General features: G+C 51.1%; 1 protein-coding gene across 5 annotated transcripts in view; it reads left to right on the forward strand.

Annotated features, from left to right (window-relative positions):
• The first annotated feature begins 3,174 nt into the window (after positions 1 to 3,174).
• ATP1B1 (ATPase Na+/K+ transporting subunit beta 1) overlaps positions 3,175 to 15,136 on the forward strand; it is a 35,175-nt gene continuing 23,213 nt past the window's right edge. The window contains exons 1-4 of one of the 5 annotated variants that reach the window (XM_069545595.1): positions 3,175 to 3,398; positions 5,746 to 5,794; positions 9,713 to 10,218; positions 14,569 to 14,697. In XM_069545595.1, the coding sequence (XP_069401696.1) occupies positions 10,122 to 10,218; positions 14,569 to 14,697 (226 nt within the window). In that variant the 5' untranslated portion in view covers positions 3,175 to 3,398; positions 5,746 to 5,794; positions 9,713 to 10,121. The other 4 variants (XM_069545594.1, XM_069545591.1, XM_069545593.1 and 1 more) reach the window with 4 other exon arrangements.

Raw genomic sequence — 15,136 nt, forward strand, 5'->3', positions numbered from 1 at the left:
ACCAAAGTGAAAACAATGCTCAGTTGTGGATGTGACTGGTGATGGAAGTAAAGTTTGATGCTGTAAAGAGCAATATTGCACAGGAACCTGGAATGTTAGGTCCATGAATCAAGGCAAATTGAAAGTGGTCAAACAGGAGATGGCAAAAGTGAACGTCGATATTTTAGGAATCAGTGAACTAAAAGGGACTGGAATGGGTGAATTTAACTCAGATGACCATTATATGGGCAAGATTCCCTTAGAAGAAATGGAGTAGCCACCATAGTCAACAAAAGAATCTGAAATGCAGTATTTGGATGCAATCTCAAAAACAACAGAATGATGTCTGTTCGTTTCCAAGATAATAATAATAGGACTGTATTAGTCATGGCTCTTCAGAGAAACAGAACCAATAGGATACATAGAGATAGATATATCTATAAGAGGAAATTTACTATAGGAATTGTCTCATGCTGTTATGGAGGCAGAGAAGTCCCATAATTTGCCATCTGCAAGTGGAAAACCAGAAAGGCCAGGGATAATTCAATCTGAATCCAAACGCCTGACAATCAGGCAGCCAATGGTTTAAGTCCTAGTCTGTTTCTGAAAACCCTAGAATCCAGAGCATCAGTGTCTGAGGGCTGGAGGAAATGGATGTCACACTGAAGTCGAGAGTAGGAATTTGCCATTCCTCTGCTTTTTGTTTTACTCAGGCTGTCAACGTGCTAGATGATGATGTCCACCTGCTTTGGTGAGGGTGATGTCCTTTACTTAGTCTACTGATTCAAATGCTGATGCTGCTAAGTTGCTTCAGTCGTGTCCGACTCTGTGCGACCCCATAGACGGCAGCCCACTAGGCTCCGCCGTCCCTGGGATTCTCCAGGCAAGAATACTGGAGTGGGTTGCCATTTTCTTCTCCAATGCATACAGTGAAAAGTGAAAGTGAAGTTGCTCAGTCGTGTCTGACTTCTACGACCCCATGGACTGCAGCCTTCCAGGCTCCGCCATTCATGGGATTTTCCAGGCAAGAGTACTGGAGTGGGGTGTCATTGCCTTCTCTGATTCAAATACTAGTCTCTTTCAAAGATACCCTCAGGGACACAGCCAGAATAATATTTTACCAGCCATCTGGGCAACCCTTAGTCCAGTCACTTTGATACATAAAAGTAATCATCTCAGGATCTACCTCCTTAAGTTGTTAAACAGGACTATAAAGTAGGTAATAAACAGGTAATATAAAGTAGGTAATAAACAGGCAATATAAAAGCTTCCCTGGTGGCTCAGTTGGTAAAGAATCTGCTTACAGTGTGGGAGACCTGGGTTCAATCCCTGGGTGCAGAAGATCCCCTTGAGAAGGGAATGGTTACCCACTCTAGTATTTTTGCCTGGAGAATTCCATGGACAGAGTAGCCTGGTGGGCTACACAGTCCATGGGGTCACAAAGAGTTGGACACACCTGAGTGACTAATGCTAAAGTAGAAAACAGAAAAGAAAAGTGATCATACTGAATACTTGGCATAGTATTTGGCTTATCGTGCTTGATAACTGCAGTTATTATTGGCCAGTGTAGCTGCTAATATGATGCCAGAAGGTTTATACAGAACAAGAGCTCTTGGGAAAGCCAGGGCTCAGTGATCCTGGTCGTCATTCCACTCACTCATGAGTTACTGTGAGGAAAGGCACAACAACACCTTTTGGAACCAGGAAGTCAAGCACCCTGGCAGGTAGTGTCATGTCCTGTGACTGTATATAAGGCCACCTGATACTTAGGACACATTTCAAAAACTTCAGCAAAGGGGGTCTACCCTTCAGTGAGATCAGTGGGTGCAATGCCACGTAGATGGTAGGTATGAAAGACTAAATGTTATCATTTATTAATCCCCCAGAACAAGCTGTCAGCTAGCTATGGTACAGATACTGCAAAAGCTCATTCGCCTAAAGGATTTGCTCCTTGAGAGTATAAAAGTGTTCTCATTACTTGGTGTAGAAATGGATATAAATTTAATTGTAATCCAGTTTATGCAAAAAAAAAAAAATTGCATTTTCCTACCTTCCAGCTCCTCCTCAAAGTACAACAGATGCAAAACTCATTTTTCATGTCTTTTGGTTTTATCCCTGTACGGTAGCCACAGGAAAATGTAATCTTTCTAGAATGGTGTGGAAAGATACAGTACCTCGGAGAGCAGAAAATCTGGCAAGTTTATACAGGGTATAAAGGTTCATTGTTCTACATGCTTGTTTGTCTACCTGTCTGCCTGCCTACCTGAGTGTGTGTGTCTGTCTTGTGCCAGCCAACAGCTCGGTAGCCATTTCAACCAGCAGACGCTGCATGAGGCAGGGGGTACTTAGGCCAGGATAGTCAATGCTAAGATTTCCCCCAAATACCTCTGACCTGTGAAAATGGGGTCTGTGCCAAATAAGTAAGCCTTCGCCGGTCAGCAACGGGAACTACAGCCGCAGCACCATGAGAAATGCAGGACCACAAAAGTCTGAGGCAACTGACCTGCCTACGAGCCACAGCTGGGCACAAGGGGCCTCCAAGGAAGTCAGAGTGTGGTGAGAAAGCCCACAGTACACTGCTGAGTCACTTCAGTGGCGATGCCAGAATAAAGATCTCCGGACCCTGGCCCGCCGTCTGCCCAGAAGAGTCCCTTCTAGCCCAGCATTGGTGGCCCTTTGCCCAGCACCTAGGGACAGGCATCCCCCTGCCCTGACTGCTCCATGTGTAGCCATTTTCCTTGAGCTAGACTTCAGGGGATAGGGGTGTCTCTGTTCTCTGCAAGAGATTTTTCTAAAACATTTATTAGACGTCAGCGCTAAAGAGGTTTAGCTCAAGCAAACCCTGAAGGTACAGTGTTGGAAGGATCATCCTTGATGAAAAAAACCAATTATGTCCTGATCACAATCTGAAATCATCACCACTAGACTCTGTACTCCTTGGAACCAGGGTACTTCTTTTTAAAAAGGATGTCAACAAGCGGGAAACTGTGCAACAGAAAGGAGTTAGCATAACAAGGAGGTCAGAAACCAGCTCACACATGTGCTGAAGAAATGGGGGATTTTTTTTTTTTCACTTTGAAAGGCATGTATGTATGTAGAACTGACACACTGGACATGCACCTGACTTGAATCCTGTCTTTCAAGAAAGAACCAGGATTGGCAGAAGTTACCAGGAACTAGGTTTTAGTTCAGTGTTTCCCAACAGTGGAATGCTCCCCTGCAAGGAAGGGAGGACACAGCCCCTGGCTAGCTGACCTTGTCTCCGGGAGATGGGAGTTTGGACTCAAGGACTTCTGGCATTATTGCTAGAAGCACTGGACACAGTGAGTTCATCCACGGTGATTCTCCATTGCTTTCAAGCCCTCAGTTAAGGAGCAGCTGAAAATTAAGCGGACCTTCTCAACCCTGGAAGACTTCAGGTAAGTGGTCCAGCAAGGAAAGGATTGTGATATACCTCCAGATTCTTGTCTCATCTACACCTGACCCTGAGACCAGTAAGACCAGGCCTATCCCACCTGCCAATACAGGAGACATAAGAGACGCCAGTTCAATCTCTGGTTGGGAAGAGGCCCTGTAGGAAGAAATGGCAACCCACTCCAGCGTTCTTGCCTGGGAAATCCCATGGACCGAGGAGCCTGGCGGGCGACAGTCCCTGGGGTCACAAAGAGTCAGACACGTCTGAGTGACTGAGCACGCACACACTGACGGGGGAATGATGCAGTGGGACCTCCCCTCACTGAGCCGAGCCTCAGAGGAGTGCCCACTTGCCTCCTTTTAAGTAGATGGAAAATACAGGCAAGGAATTTTAGTTTCTGAAGCCTAGGATGCACTGACTGGCACCAGATATTTTTCCAAGGTAAAGGCAAAGTTCCACCTCTTGCCCCACACTGGGGAAGTACAAAGCAACGGGTAAACTCTGAGAGCTGTAAGGGCAGTCTGGCAGTGCATGCCTCTGGACCTTCTTTTCTTACTGCCCACCACATCAGGAATATTTGTAAAAGCTATACACCTCTGTGGTCCTGCCAGAGCAAACAAACAGAACCACGTGCCCTGTGTCTTCTCTCTACTCTGGTCACGTCCACCCTCCACATACCTAACAGCAACTCTGCAGAGGACAGGGGCGGTGGAAAGAAAGCAGGCATGTCTCCTCACACCACACACACACTTTCTGGACTGTTTCCCAAAACAGCATCACAGAAAGTAACTTTTGGAAGTCTGCCTGTCAGGGCCTGGTGACCAAGGGGACACTTAGGTAACTTGTCTCTTCCACTGATGACAGGAATACCACTTTCCCAAATAGACCTTCCAAAAAAAAAAAAAGTTCTTTTTTCATTATTTTCTTATTATGTCCTCAACCAGGATAAGAATTCAATTCCAGTGAAATAGCAAAGGGTCAGAATGACTTTAAATGAAAGGAATGGAGGGATATTTCTATATATCCCCATTCAGGGCCTCTGGCTTCTTGAAGAAACCAGAACCTTTCCACAGAATGTTTTTCTGTCCAATACGCAGGGTCCCTGGTGAGGCACAAAATGATGTACTGTGGACCTTTCAAGCCACTGTGATGGATGGGTAGGGTGCACAGTGTGGGGCCGGGTACACTGTGTGAGATGTTGGGCAGGCATCTGCCCATGTTCCTACCACGATGACCAGCCTGGAGACCTTGCCCAGCCCTCCTCTCTCCCAGTGCTTGGCCTCCACTGCGGACTGGTGCATTCTGTCTGCTTCCCACTGCAAACAGACACTGCCATTGAGCCATTTTCCTCCACACTGCACACAGTTTCTGCTGCCAAGATGCCACCATGCAACACATCCCCTCACCCCCTCCCCCATGCAGCACATCCCCTCACCCCCTCCCCCATGCAACACGTCCCCTCACCCCCTCCCCCATGCAACACGTCCCCTCACCCCCTCCCCCACGCAACACGTCCCCTCACCCCCTCCCCCACGCAACACGTCCCCTCACCCCCTCCCCCACGCAACACGTCCCCTCACCCCCTCCCCCACGCAACACGTCCCCTCACCCCCTCCCCCACGCAACACGTCCCCTCACCCCCTCCCCCACGCAACACGTCCCCTCACCCCCTCCCCCACGCAACACGTCCCCTCACCCCCTCCCCCACGCAACACGTCCCCTCACCCCCTCCCCCACGCAACACGTCCCCTCACCCCCTCCCCCATGCAACACGTCCCCTCACCCCCTCCCCCATGCAACACGTCCCCTCACCCCCTCCCCCATGCAACACGTCCCCTCACCCCCTCCCCCATGCAACACGTCCCCTCACCCCCTCCCCCATGCAACACGTCCCCTCACCCCCTCCCCCATGCAACACGTCCCCTCACCCCCTCCCCCATGCAACACGTCCCCTCACCCCCTCCCCCATGCAACACGTCCCCTCACCCCCTCCCCCATGCAACACGTCCCCTCACCCCCTCCCCCATGCAACACGTCCCCTCACCCCCTCCCCCATGCAACACGTCCCCTCACCCCCTCCCCCATGCAACATGTCCCCTCACCCCCTCCCCCATGCAACACGTCCCCTCACCCCCTCCCCCATGCAACACATCCCCTCACCCCCTCCACCATGCAACACATCCCCTCACCCCCTCCTCTCTGGGGCTGGCCGAACAGAACCTTGCTGTCCCTGAGCACGTGTGTGAACGTGGGATCAGCAGCCCAGCCCTTCCCTGTCCTCTGCGAGCGGACCGCAGCGTGTTTGCCCAAGGGGTTCAGAGCGGACAGCTTGGGGCGGTTCTGTTTTTCAGATCTGGATCAGCTCACGCTGCCTGCCAAGCTGCACCTTCTCTTTTGTGGGTAGGTAAACCTTCATGTGAGCCTCTCTGATCTTGAGCAAAGTAGCTGGCAGCCTGGGGTTAACCTGTTCCGCCTCTTGTCCCAGCCGGGCTTCTGACTGGTCATCGTGCTGCTAGACAAGGCTGCCCTGTCCTTTTACCTTGGGGCCCCTTCTCTGCTGCAGGGTACATTCTGCTTCAATCTGCATCTCCTTGTTTCCTGAGTTAGATCCGTCATCCTCCTTGCTTGGACAGAGGTCCCTAACCTCCCTCCCCTCTTCGCTGCCATCCATGCTCTAGGTTTCCCCTCTCTCCACCCCACCACCCCTCACCCCCTCTACACACAGAGCTCCAGTCTTGGGCAGAACCAACCACAGTCCTCCATAGCCATTCCAATTCCCTAGCACGTGTAGAAAAACAGATGAAAACAGTGTCCTTTTGCCCTGAGCCTTTAACCTGGGCGGAAGAATTCTGTTCTCCTTCTTTCTGCACAGAAACACCAGACCTCCCTAGGCATGGACTGAACAGCTTCCATGGTGCACACCTCTTCCAGCCCTACCCAGAGCCACAAGCTCCATCTGCCAGAAGCGCCCCTCCCTCTAGAGAACCACTCACTCTCTGCTTTCAACCTGCTGCCACAGCACCCTTCTCTGAAGGGGCCTCAGTACGCAAGCCCAGCCCAGCACAGCCCAAAGGGACATGGTGTGCTCGAGTTATTCATTACTCAACTTAGAGGAGGTCACAGAGCAGGAAGCACTGGAAAGCAAGGGGAAAGGTGGCCTAGAGGGTGGAGAATTAGTCAGGGTGACCTTCTCAGGGAACTCAGAACCCTGGCAGGAGGGGCTGTCACAGTGGGAAGGTCCTAGCAGCAGCCTCAAGGTTAGACAAGGTCAAATGGAAACAGCTAATTATAATTAAGCTGGTTGCTCAATAGCTCTTGTTATGTACCAGGCAACTGCACTTAGGGCTTTCCCACATCTCCCATTTAATCCTTGCAACAGTGTCACTCCAATTTTACAACTGAGAGAACTGGCCCTGGAGAGAACAAGGGACTTGCTCAAGGCCACACAGCTGAAGCTGGGTGAATGCAGGTCTGTCTTGCCCTTCACCAGGTTGCTCTTTCTGGTGATATGGTTCAGTCAGTTGCTCAGTTGTGTGCGACTCTTTGTGACCCCATGGACTGTAGCCCACCAGGCTCCTCTGTCCATGGAATTCTCCAGAAAAGAATACTGGAGTGGGTTGCCATTTCCTTCTCCAGGGGATCTTCCCAACCCAGGAATTGAACCCATGTCTCGTGCATTTTGGGCAGATTCTTTTCGGTCTGATCCAGCAGGGAAGTCCAACATAGTTAGATGAGTGAAACAATTCTAGACAGTCTAGAATGGAAGGCGAAGTTTGAATCTGATTCTCATCGAGCTGAGATCATGCTTTCCAGTGGCAATACCAGGTTTGGGTAGAAACACAGAGGTTCCTATAAGCCGGGGGAGGTTGATTTAGAATGAGATGTTCTTGCCTGGAAAACCCCATGGATGGGGAGCCTAGTCGGCTGCCATCTATGGGGTTGCACAGAGTCGGACACGACTGAGTGCCTTCACTTTCACTTTTCACTTTCATGCATTGGAGCAGGAAATGGCAACCCACTCCAGTGTTACTGCCTGGAGAATCCCAGGGATGGGGGAGCCTGGTGGGCTGCCGTTATGGGGTCGCACAGGCGTGCTGCAATTCATGGGGTCGCAAAGAGTCGGACACGATTGAGCAACTGAACTGAACTGAACTGAACAGAGTCAGACCCAACTGCAGCGACTTAGCAGCAGCAGCAGCAACTGCCGTGAAGGCATGACCCTCAAAGCTTGTCAGAACCTGGCAAAAGTTTACCTGCAAGGGAAGAAGAATGAACAAAGCTAGGGAGGTAAAGTTTGAGGGGAGTTTATCTTCCCCTAAAGATAGCAGGGAAGAAGTACCTAAAGGCCAGCAGAAAAAGCTCATCCTTGCCGGACACAGGATCAGGCCAATTGGCAATTGCCACAACTCTAGAGAGTAAGATAGAATACCTCTTTTTTAAGGAGAAAATGAGGGTTCTAATTAAAAACCTGGCAATGTGAGCCCTTCTCGGCATACTTTGTTGTACTACATATCTCTACTGGAGAAGAGAGAGAGAGGTAGAGTGAGGGAGGGAGGGGTGGGTAAAGGGAGTTTGCACAAAGGAGGGCGCCGCACTCTCTCACTCAAACCCCCATCCCTTCCCATTCCATCTTTCCCTCCATTCATCCTCTTTCACTGATTCTGCCCACAGGTTTTTCCTGGTCTTGCTCATAGCAGGTACTCCCTAAACGCATGCCCTTCCTAGTGACCTGTCCTGCTGGCGAGTCCGCCACGAGTTAACTTCTGCTGGGAGGGTACCGGGGCATCATCCCCACAAGGGCAGCTTCTTCCTGCAGTTCTACCACCAGCTTGGGGCTTTTCCAATACAAACACTGCAGGGGCAAAGCAGGGGGCAGCTTCCTTTCTCCGCAGAGCAGTTCTCAAAGTTGCCCTTGACCCAAGCCTACATGCAGCAGCCCCTCTGGGGCTGGGTGGATGGATGGCTGCTTCTGCATTTCAGGAATTTTCAGGTTTGCCCAGGTCATGTAGGTGGGCCTTGGGAAGGATTCGTGGGAAAGAGCTCGCACTACATCAATGCAAGCTTGTCCTTAGACTTACCAGGTTGACCTTGGCGACAAAAAGGTGACTCCGACAAGCATCCCCCTTGTATGGCTTTCTAAATATGGGGATGGGAAAGCTCCTTTCCCAAGATGGACTAGGTTGCCCCCTGGGGATGGGGCTTCTCTGTCCTGACTGCAGAGGCTCCCCTGCTGATTTCTGCTGTGTCACTGTCTTGAGAAGGACATGTGAAACTGCTCAGGGGCTTAGCAGAAGGAGATGAAACCAAGAAGTCTGGCTTTTCACGTGAGGCACGGGGGATAAAGGAGGGGAAGGAATAATAGGTGCCAATGGTTGCCTTGCAACTTTTCGCCGTTTGAACTGGACTTCCCTGAGCCTTTTAGGCCTTCGGTATTTTATAGAAGAACAAAGTGGTCTTTTTGTGACCCCCTAAGGGGGCATAAAACCATGTCCGTGACAGTACCAGGCACCGATTCGGCGCCAAGGGGAGTCCTGGGTGGCTGGGTCACCTGCAGATTTTGTCGCCCAGGTCTAGACCGGTGTGAGCCGCCAGCCAGGCAGTACGACTGGTTTCCGAGGGAACGACCCACTGGGAGCTGACCGGTCGGCCTCCTACACCACCTCACCCCTTCCCAACCCCGGATCTGGGCTGCCGCCCTGGGTGGGTTTGGCAATTGTCCAGCTTGAGGTGGTTCAGGCCGCCCACAAGGAGCACAGTGAGGCAGTCAGGAGCCGGGGCGGCAGACTGGACTGGCCTGGAAGGAGAGGGACGGGCCGGAACTGCAACCGCAGCGGCGGGGAGCGCGGAGCCGGCGGCAGGTGCAGGAGCCGGGAGGCGGGGCGGAGCGGGGCAAGAGTCCCCGACTCTCAGGCGTCCGGGAATGGCCTTCCCCCACCCAGCCAGGGCCTAGGAGGGGTGGGACCGGCGGCGGACGGAGGCCGGGGACCCCGAGCGCCTGCCGGGCGCCGGGCGACGCAGGTGCAGAGCAGCTCAGTACGGAAAGGAGGGGTCTGTGCCCAGCCCGGATCGAGGAGGGGGCTGCGCGGGCTTGCGGGCGCGCCGTGTCCCCGCCCCGGCTCCAGCCCGCCCCTCGCGCCGCCGCCGCGCAGTTCCTTTGTGCCAGCCCCGCGCCCGCCCCTTCGGGCCGCAGGCCCCGCCCCTCGCGGTATATAGTAAAGGTAGGGCGTGCGCCCCAGCCAATTTCTCGACTCGTGGCAGACGGCAGTCGTTTGTCCGTCCTTCCTTCTGACTTTCTTCTGTCCCTGCCTGTTTCTGCAGAGGTCACAGGAGGTGGGGGCCGGACACGCGTCCCTGGTGGCTGCGGGAGCGGCATCTGCGGGCCCCGAACTGCCCCCCGCCCAAGGGCAAGAGGAGCGCGTGGGGGACCAAAGAGAGCCCGCGAGCGGCCGCGCGCCCACCAATAGGTGCGGGGCTCGGAGCCGCCCAGCGTGCGCGGTCCCTCCCTCCTCCCTCCGCCCCCGCCCCCGCCGCCGCCGCCTACCCCTCCTGCCGCTCCTGACTCTGCTTCTCCGCCGCGCGTCTGGCACTCAGAGAGCCGCAGCGCCAGCGGCGGGTGCAGCCAGCGGAGAGCCAGGCCGGGAACGCCGAGCGGCAGCCCGGGAGGACGCGAGGGCGCACGCCGCAGTCACCCATCTTCAGTCCCTGCGGCAGCTGCTGACCCGCCACCATGGCCCGCGGAAAAGCCAAGGAGGAGGGCAGCTGGAAGAAATTTATCTGGAACTCGGAGAAGAAGGAATTTTTGGGCAGGACCGGTGGCAGCTGGTGTAAGTACGGGGTCCGCAGCTCTTGCCCCCCTAGCGCCTTGTGTTTCCGGGTAGGCGCATCCCTTGCGCAGGCTCTGCGGACCGCTCCGCGCGCTCCGCGCTGGCGAAGGCGCAGCGGGTTCGGGTGGTGAGCGCTGCTCTGATTGCGCCGGCCCGGGCTTGTCATCCCTGTGCGGAATGCGGAGTCCCCGGAATAGGCGCGGGCGGGGATGGGAGCTCGCTAGGTAGAGCGTTATGTGGATTGTGGCGGTCTCGGTCAGTTGTAGTCTATCTGAGCATCATTGGAGCCCTTCCGTCCTGGGAACGGTCCGGCGGTGGGAGAGTTGATCTGTCTCTCCCTTACAGTCGTGTCCCAAGTCCTTAAAAATGAAATTTGAGGCTCTGAGAGAACCACAGGAAGGAAATCGGATCGAATGCAGGAGAGTTTGTGTATTATAGCACCTTTCTTCTAGTCTAAATATGTACTTCAGAAGGCGAGGGTGGGGGGCGGCGGAGACGGAATCCATACACTGCAGTGTTTCGTAGCGAGACCTAGAATCTCGCCACCGATGACCTACCCTGGAGTCATCACAACCCAGAAACGGCCCTGGAAGCTCTGTGTCAGGACTCCGTTTCTGAGCCTTGGCCCGCAAACATGGCAAAGTCGGTTTGTTTTCAGGGTCTACAGAGAGAGGCAGAATCGGTGCCTGGGTGTAAGAAATAAATCGCATAAAGGCAGAAACAGGTCATCTTACAAGATTTTGAGTAGCCTGTTGCTTGACTGGATAGATTTTTTTTTTTCCGTTGCAAATTAGATACCTTACCTGCCTTCCACCTCTCTACACGGAAAGGGTGACTTTTTTTTTTTGGTAAGGTCATTTTGAAGGGCAGAGTTGTAGGCAAATCTGAATATGAGTCGTGACTGCGGAAGAGAGGGAAGGAGGGAGGGAACTCCCCCCTCCTGCATCACTGCCCCTCCTTCTCTAATATCATCATCACCATCACCGACACCACTAGCACCGCCACTGCAACCACTGAGGAAGCCCTGGGTAGGTGCTGATGTGATTCTTCTGATTGGAAGGCTCTGTGAGCATCGGCAGGAGAATGAGTCAGGGAAATAACGCTTGGCTGACATTTTGAAATGGAAGAACCTGGAACGTACGATTTTTGTAGAGGAAAAAAAAAAGCAGCCTGTAATGGGTCTCTCTTGATTGAAAAGTAAAGGGTTAATAATGCATCACACTTCAAGGTTAGTCAAGGTGAAGTCTTATCCCATACCTATGCTGAAGCATAGGTATCCTGAGCATGTTGAATGCAGGTCTTTAAGGCGATGGCTTGCAGCTTGTATTTTATATTTTATTTTGGAAAGACTGTATTCTTCAGTGGGGTTACTGCCATAGTTTCTCATGCAGAATGATAGCTCTCTGTGTTTTCTTAACGTGGAAGGGAAGGCCTGGAGAATTCAGGGTGTTTGTGGAGTGAACAGCTCCCAGCCTGGGCCATCTCCTAGTGACTCTTGGTAACTTGAGTGAAGTCTGAGGGGTACGCTGCAGGATGGGCCCCCTTCTCCCAGATTCACCGGAGGTTCCTACCACAGTGATCTGACTGCAGCTTCAGCTTCGTCAGGGGCTGGGGCGTCATCGACTCCAGGCATATTGTAAAATCGGCCCTCTAGAGTTTTTCCCTCTCATAAAATATCTTTTTTTCCTCATTCCAATTCCAGAATAATATTTGTTTCAGAGGGTAAGGCAGTATGGAACGACTTGTTCTGTAATCTGACAGCACCTCCATATGAGAGAGAGAGTGTGTGTGTTGATGTTTGTGTCTTGATACTACATATAGCAGAGTGTCGATACACTGATTCATGAATGCAGACATGAGTACTGATGCTTATGGTTCATCTTTCCTTCCATTTTCCAAGATGCAGGTGAGGTGCTGGGCTAAGAAATTCAGTTTTTCTTTTGCAGTTTTCCTTTCTGGCCGTATAAGAAATGACAGAGCCTCTCACAGACAGAGGAGGCGGCAGCAGCTGTGTCTTTGTGGAGAAAATGCCACCTTCCTAGTCCTGGGCCCAACACGGATGCCCTTGAGACCAGGGCAGGTTGCCCTTGGTTCAGTTCTGCTTGTAGGTAGATTTTCACCAAGATGGACGCGAGAGCCTTGCCTGTCACCTGCTGGAGAGAGCGTAGCACGCAAATCGCCCAGTGCTGTCTACCTTTTTGTTAAGTTAATACAGGCGTTGGTAGGAGTTTATGTTGACTGCTGGGCCCAGATGCCATTTTCCCTTCTGCATATGACCTTTTGAAGGGTACTCTTTTTTTCAAATTGAAATAATTCTATATTACTTATATATATTTTTAGAGGAAGACCTATTGCTTCAAAAGAAAAAAAAAAGTGTCTAAAATGTACCCTCTGCGCCACTCTGTCAGGTCGGTACCATATACCTGGTTTTTCTTTTCGAGCCAGCATGTCGGCACCCAGGGCCTACGCCCCACCACACCTGCATTGCCCACTCTAAGCAAGTGACCTCACAGCACCAACGGGGGAGACTGCTCAGTAACGTCTCAGCACAAAAGTGGAGAACCCCTCAGTTCCCGGAGGGTACAGTGTTGGGCAGATAGGGGAGGCTGTATCTCCTGAAACTGAATCAGTGTGCTTACAAAATGAGTTGTTTTTCCCCAGTCATACTTGTATTTTAATCAAATTGTGGCCTCAATTCTGTACCTCCTCCTGTCATTAGAATCGGGTATCTGTAGCCCCAGAAATGAGTGTTAAACGTTTCCGTGGTTAGGCTGTAAGTGCCTAGGGTGGGGGCAGCAGAGAACCATTATTGACCATGTTACACCAGCTCCTGCACCTCTTAGGAGCGTTCACTGGAAAATTTTTCCAGATCTCTTGACGTCACAGCCTTGCCATTTGCCTACTGCTGCCTGGATACAGAATGCAGCACTTAACTCTTGTCCTGCGGGGAGACATGGATTGAGCTGGGCAGCTGTAGTTCTGGATTGTACAGTCTTTTCATTTCTTCTTATCTTGGCATGGGTCTTTGCCCATTTCCTTCTTTTCTTTTTTTTTTTTTCCAAATGGAGGAGAAAAAGGATTATGGTGAAGCATTTTTCGTATGGTTTTCTGTGGATTTTGCTTGTTTTAACAACTCTAGAGTATCATTTCCCCTGAACTATTTATCACTGATAGAAAAGTTGAGCTTTGAAGTATACACAGAAGGCAAACCTGGCTAATTCCAGCCACAGTGAACCCACTCCCTCCTGACCTCCTTCACACATATACACACACACTTTAATAATACTTTTGTTCTATTGCTTTTTCCCAAGGACCCCAGCGTTTACTGCAGGAGATCTGAGCGTTTTGAGAAATAACTTAAGGCCCCTTTGTGCAGTCATGTTTCAGACTTGATAACCCCGTTCCCACCGCTGCCTTCGCATTGAGTGTTTGGCTGGCACAGGGCTGCCCGGAGATGCCTAGTACAGCCTGTTACTATGCGGCTAATCTGGGAGATAATCCCTGTAAACTGGTAACTGATACCCTCATTCCAGTCCATGGGCTTCAAGGTTTGTTTTTTGGGTTTTTGGTTTTGTTTTTTATTTTTATTTTTTATTTTTTTGCTTTTGCAGCTATTTTGGCTTCCATTCTGTTATCCTGTGAACTATGGGAGGAAAAGTCAGTTTTATCAGTCCTTAATCTGAGTCCAGTCAGAAGATGAAATAAAAATTTCTACTTGCCATTTTACTATAGCGGTTCCTTCTTTTTTCTTTTCTCCCCCCTTGTTTGGTGCCCCTGAAAGGAAAGACAGTGTACTTGGTCAGGAGAGCTTCACCAGCTTGCTCAGCATTCATCACTCTTTCTCAGGGTAAAAATTCACGGGCATTCGAATGTTTGGAGAAGCATCAGGGCCTGGATTGTAGTGTTGGAATGTCAAGGGATAAGCAAGCAAAGGAAACATCATTCTCTAAGGGAATATATTGTCATATTTGAAAGGCATTGCATAAGCACACAAACACAGCCCCAGGTTTTATTAATGATCTTCCTGACAGTTCTTTTTTTTAATTTAGAGAATAAAATTATTTCCTAAAGAATCTTGGTTCTCGTTGAATATTCATCCTATCCTTAACCACCCTGCAACACAGATACATTATAACGGAGGGCTCCCTGTCCCCCTGTTTTTGCCCCACAGTCTGGGAGTCTGGGAGTGAGGTGCAGACTCTTGCTCAAGATTGGGAAAGCAGACTCTGAAGACACAGCTTAGAGGGGAAGCCAGGAAGGAAATCCATTCATCTCTGGCAAGGTTCGCCCTGTATTCTGAGCATAGGACTGCTTCATAGCCTTTTTTATTTCTGTTTGTTCTCCTTGCAGTTAAGATCCTTCTATTCTACGTAATTTTTTATGGCTGCCTGGCGGGCATCTTCATCGGAACCATCCAAGTGATGCTGCTCACCATCAGTGAATTTAAGCCCACATATCAGGACCGAGTGGCCCCACCAGGTAAAATGAATGTAAATATGTTCAGTTTTCTTCTGGAGGTAAAAGGAGGGTCACTTTTTCAACTGATATAACACTTCTACCAATAATAGTTGTATTATCTGAGCACATTCTTCTGAACATTTGTCTGTCTCATGGTTGTAAAGCCAGCCTGGGAAGAAAAAATGGGGACTGTGTCTCTTGCAGGCAGCGCTCCTCCCTGCATTGCAGGCAGTGCTGCTGGGGTTGCAGACATCTTACTTTCCCAGCTCTGCTGGGAGGGAAAAGAGCCCTGGTCCTTTATGCAGCCTGGTGCTCACCTGCTCTGTGACTCCTGACCCTGTGACTCCTGACTGGAGCCTTGCTCTCATCGTCCCTCACACCCAAGGGGTTGGTTAGTGGGCTCGTTATGGGGCCTTTCCAGCTCACACACTTATTTTCAGTTGCTTGAGGGGACTATGAC

This window comes from Ovis canadensis, chromosome 12 (genome assembly GCF_042477335.2).
Source record: "Ovis canadensis isolate MfBH-ARS-UI-01 breed Bighorn chromosome 12, ARS-UI_OviCan_v2, whole genome shotgun sequence".
Taxonomy (NCBI): domain Eukaryota; kingdom Metazoa; phylum Chordata; class Mammalia; order Artiodactyla; family Bovidae; genus Ovis; species Ovis canadensis.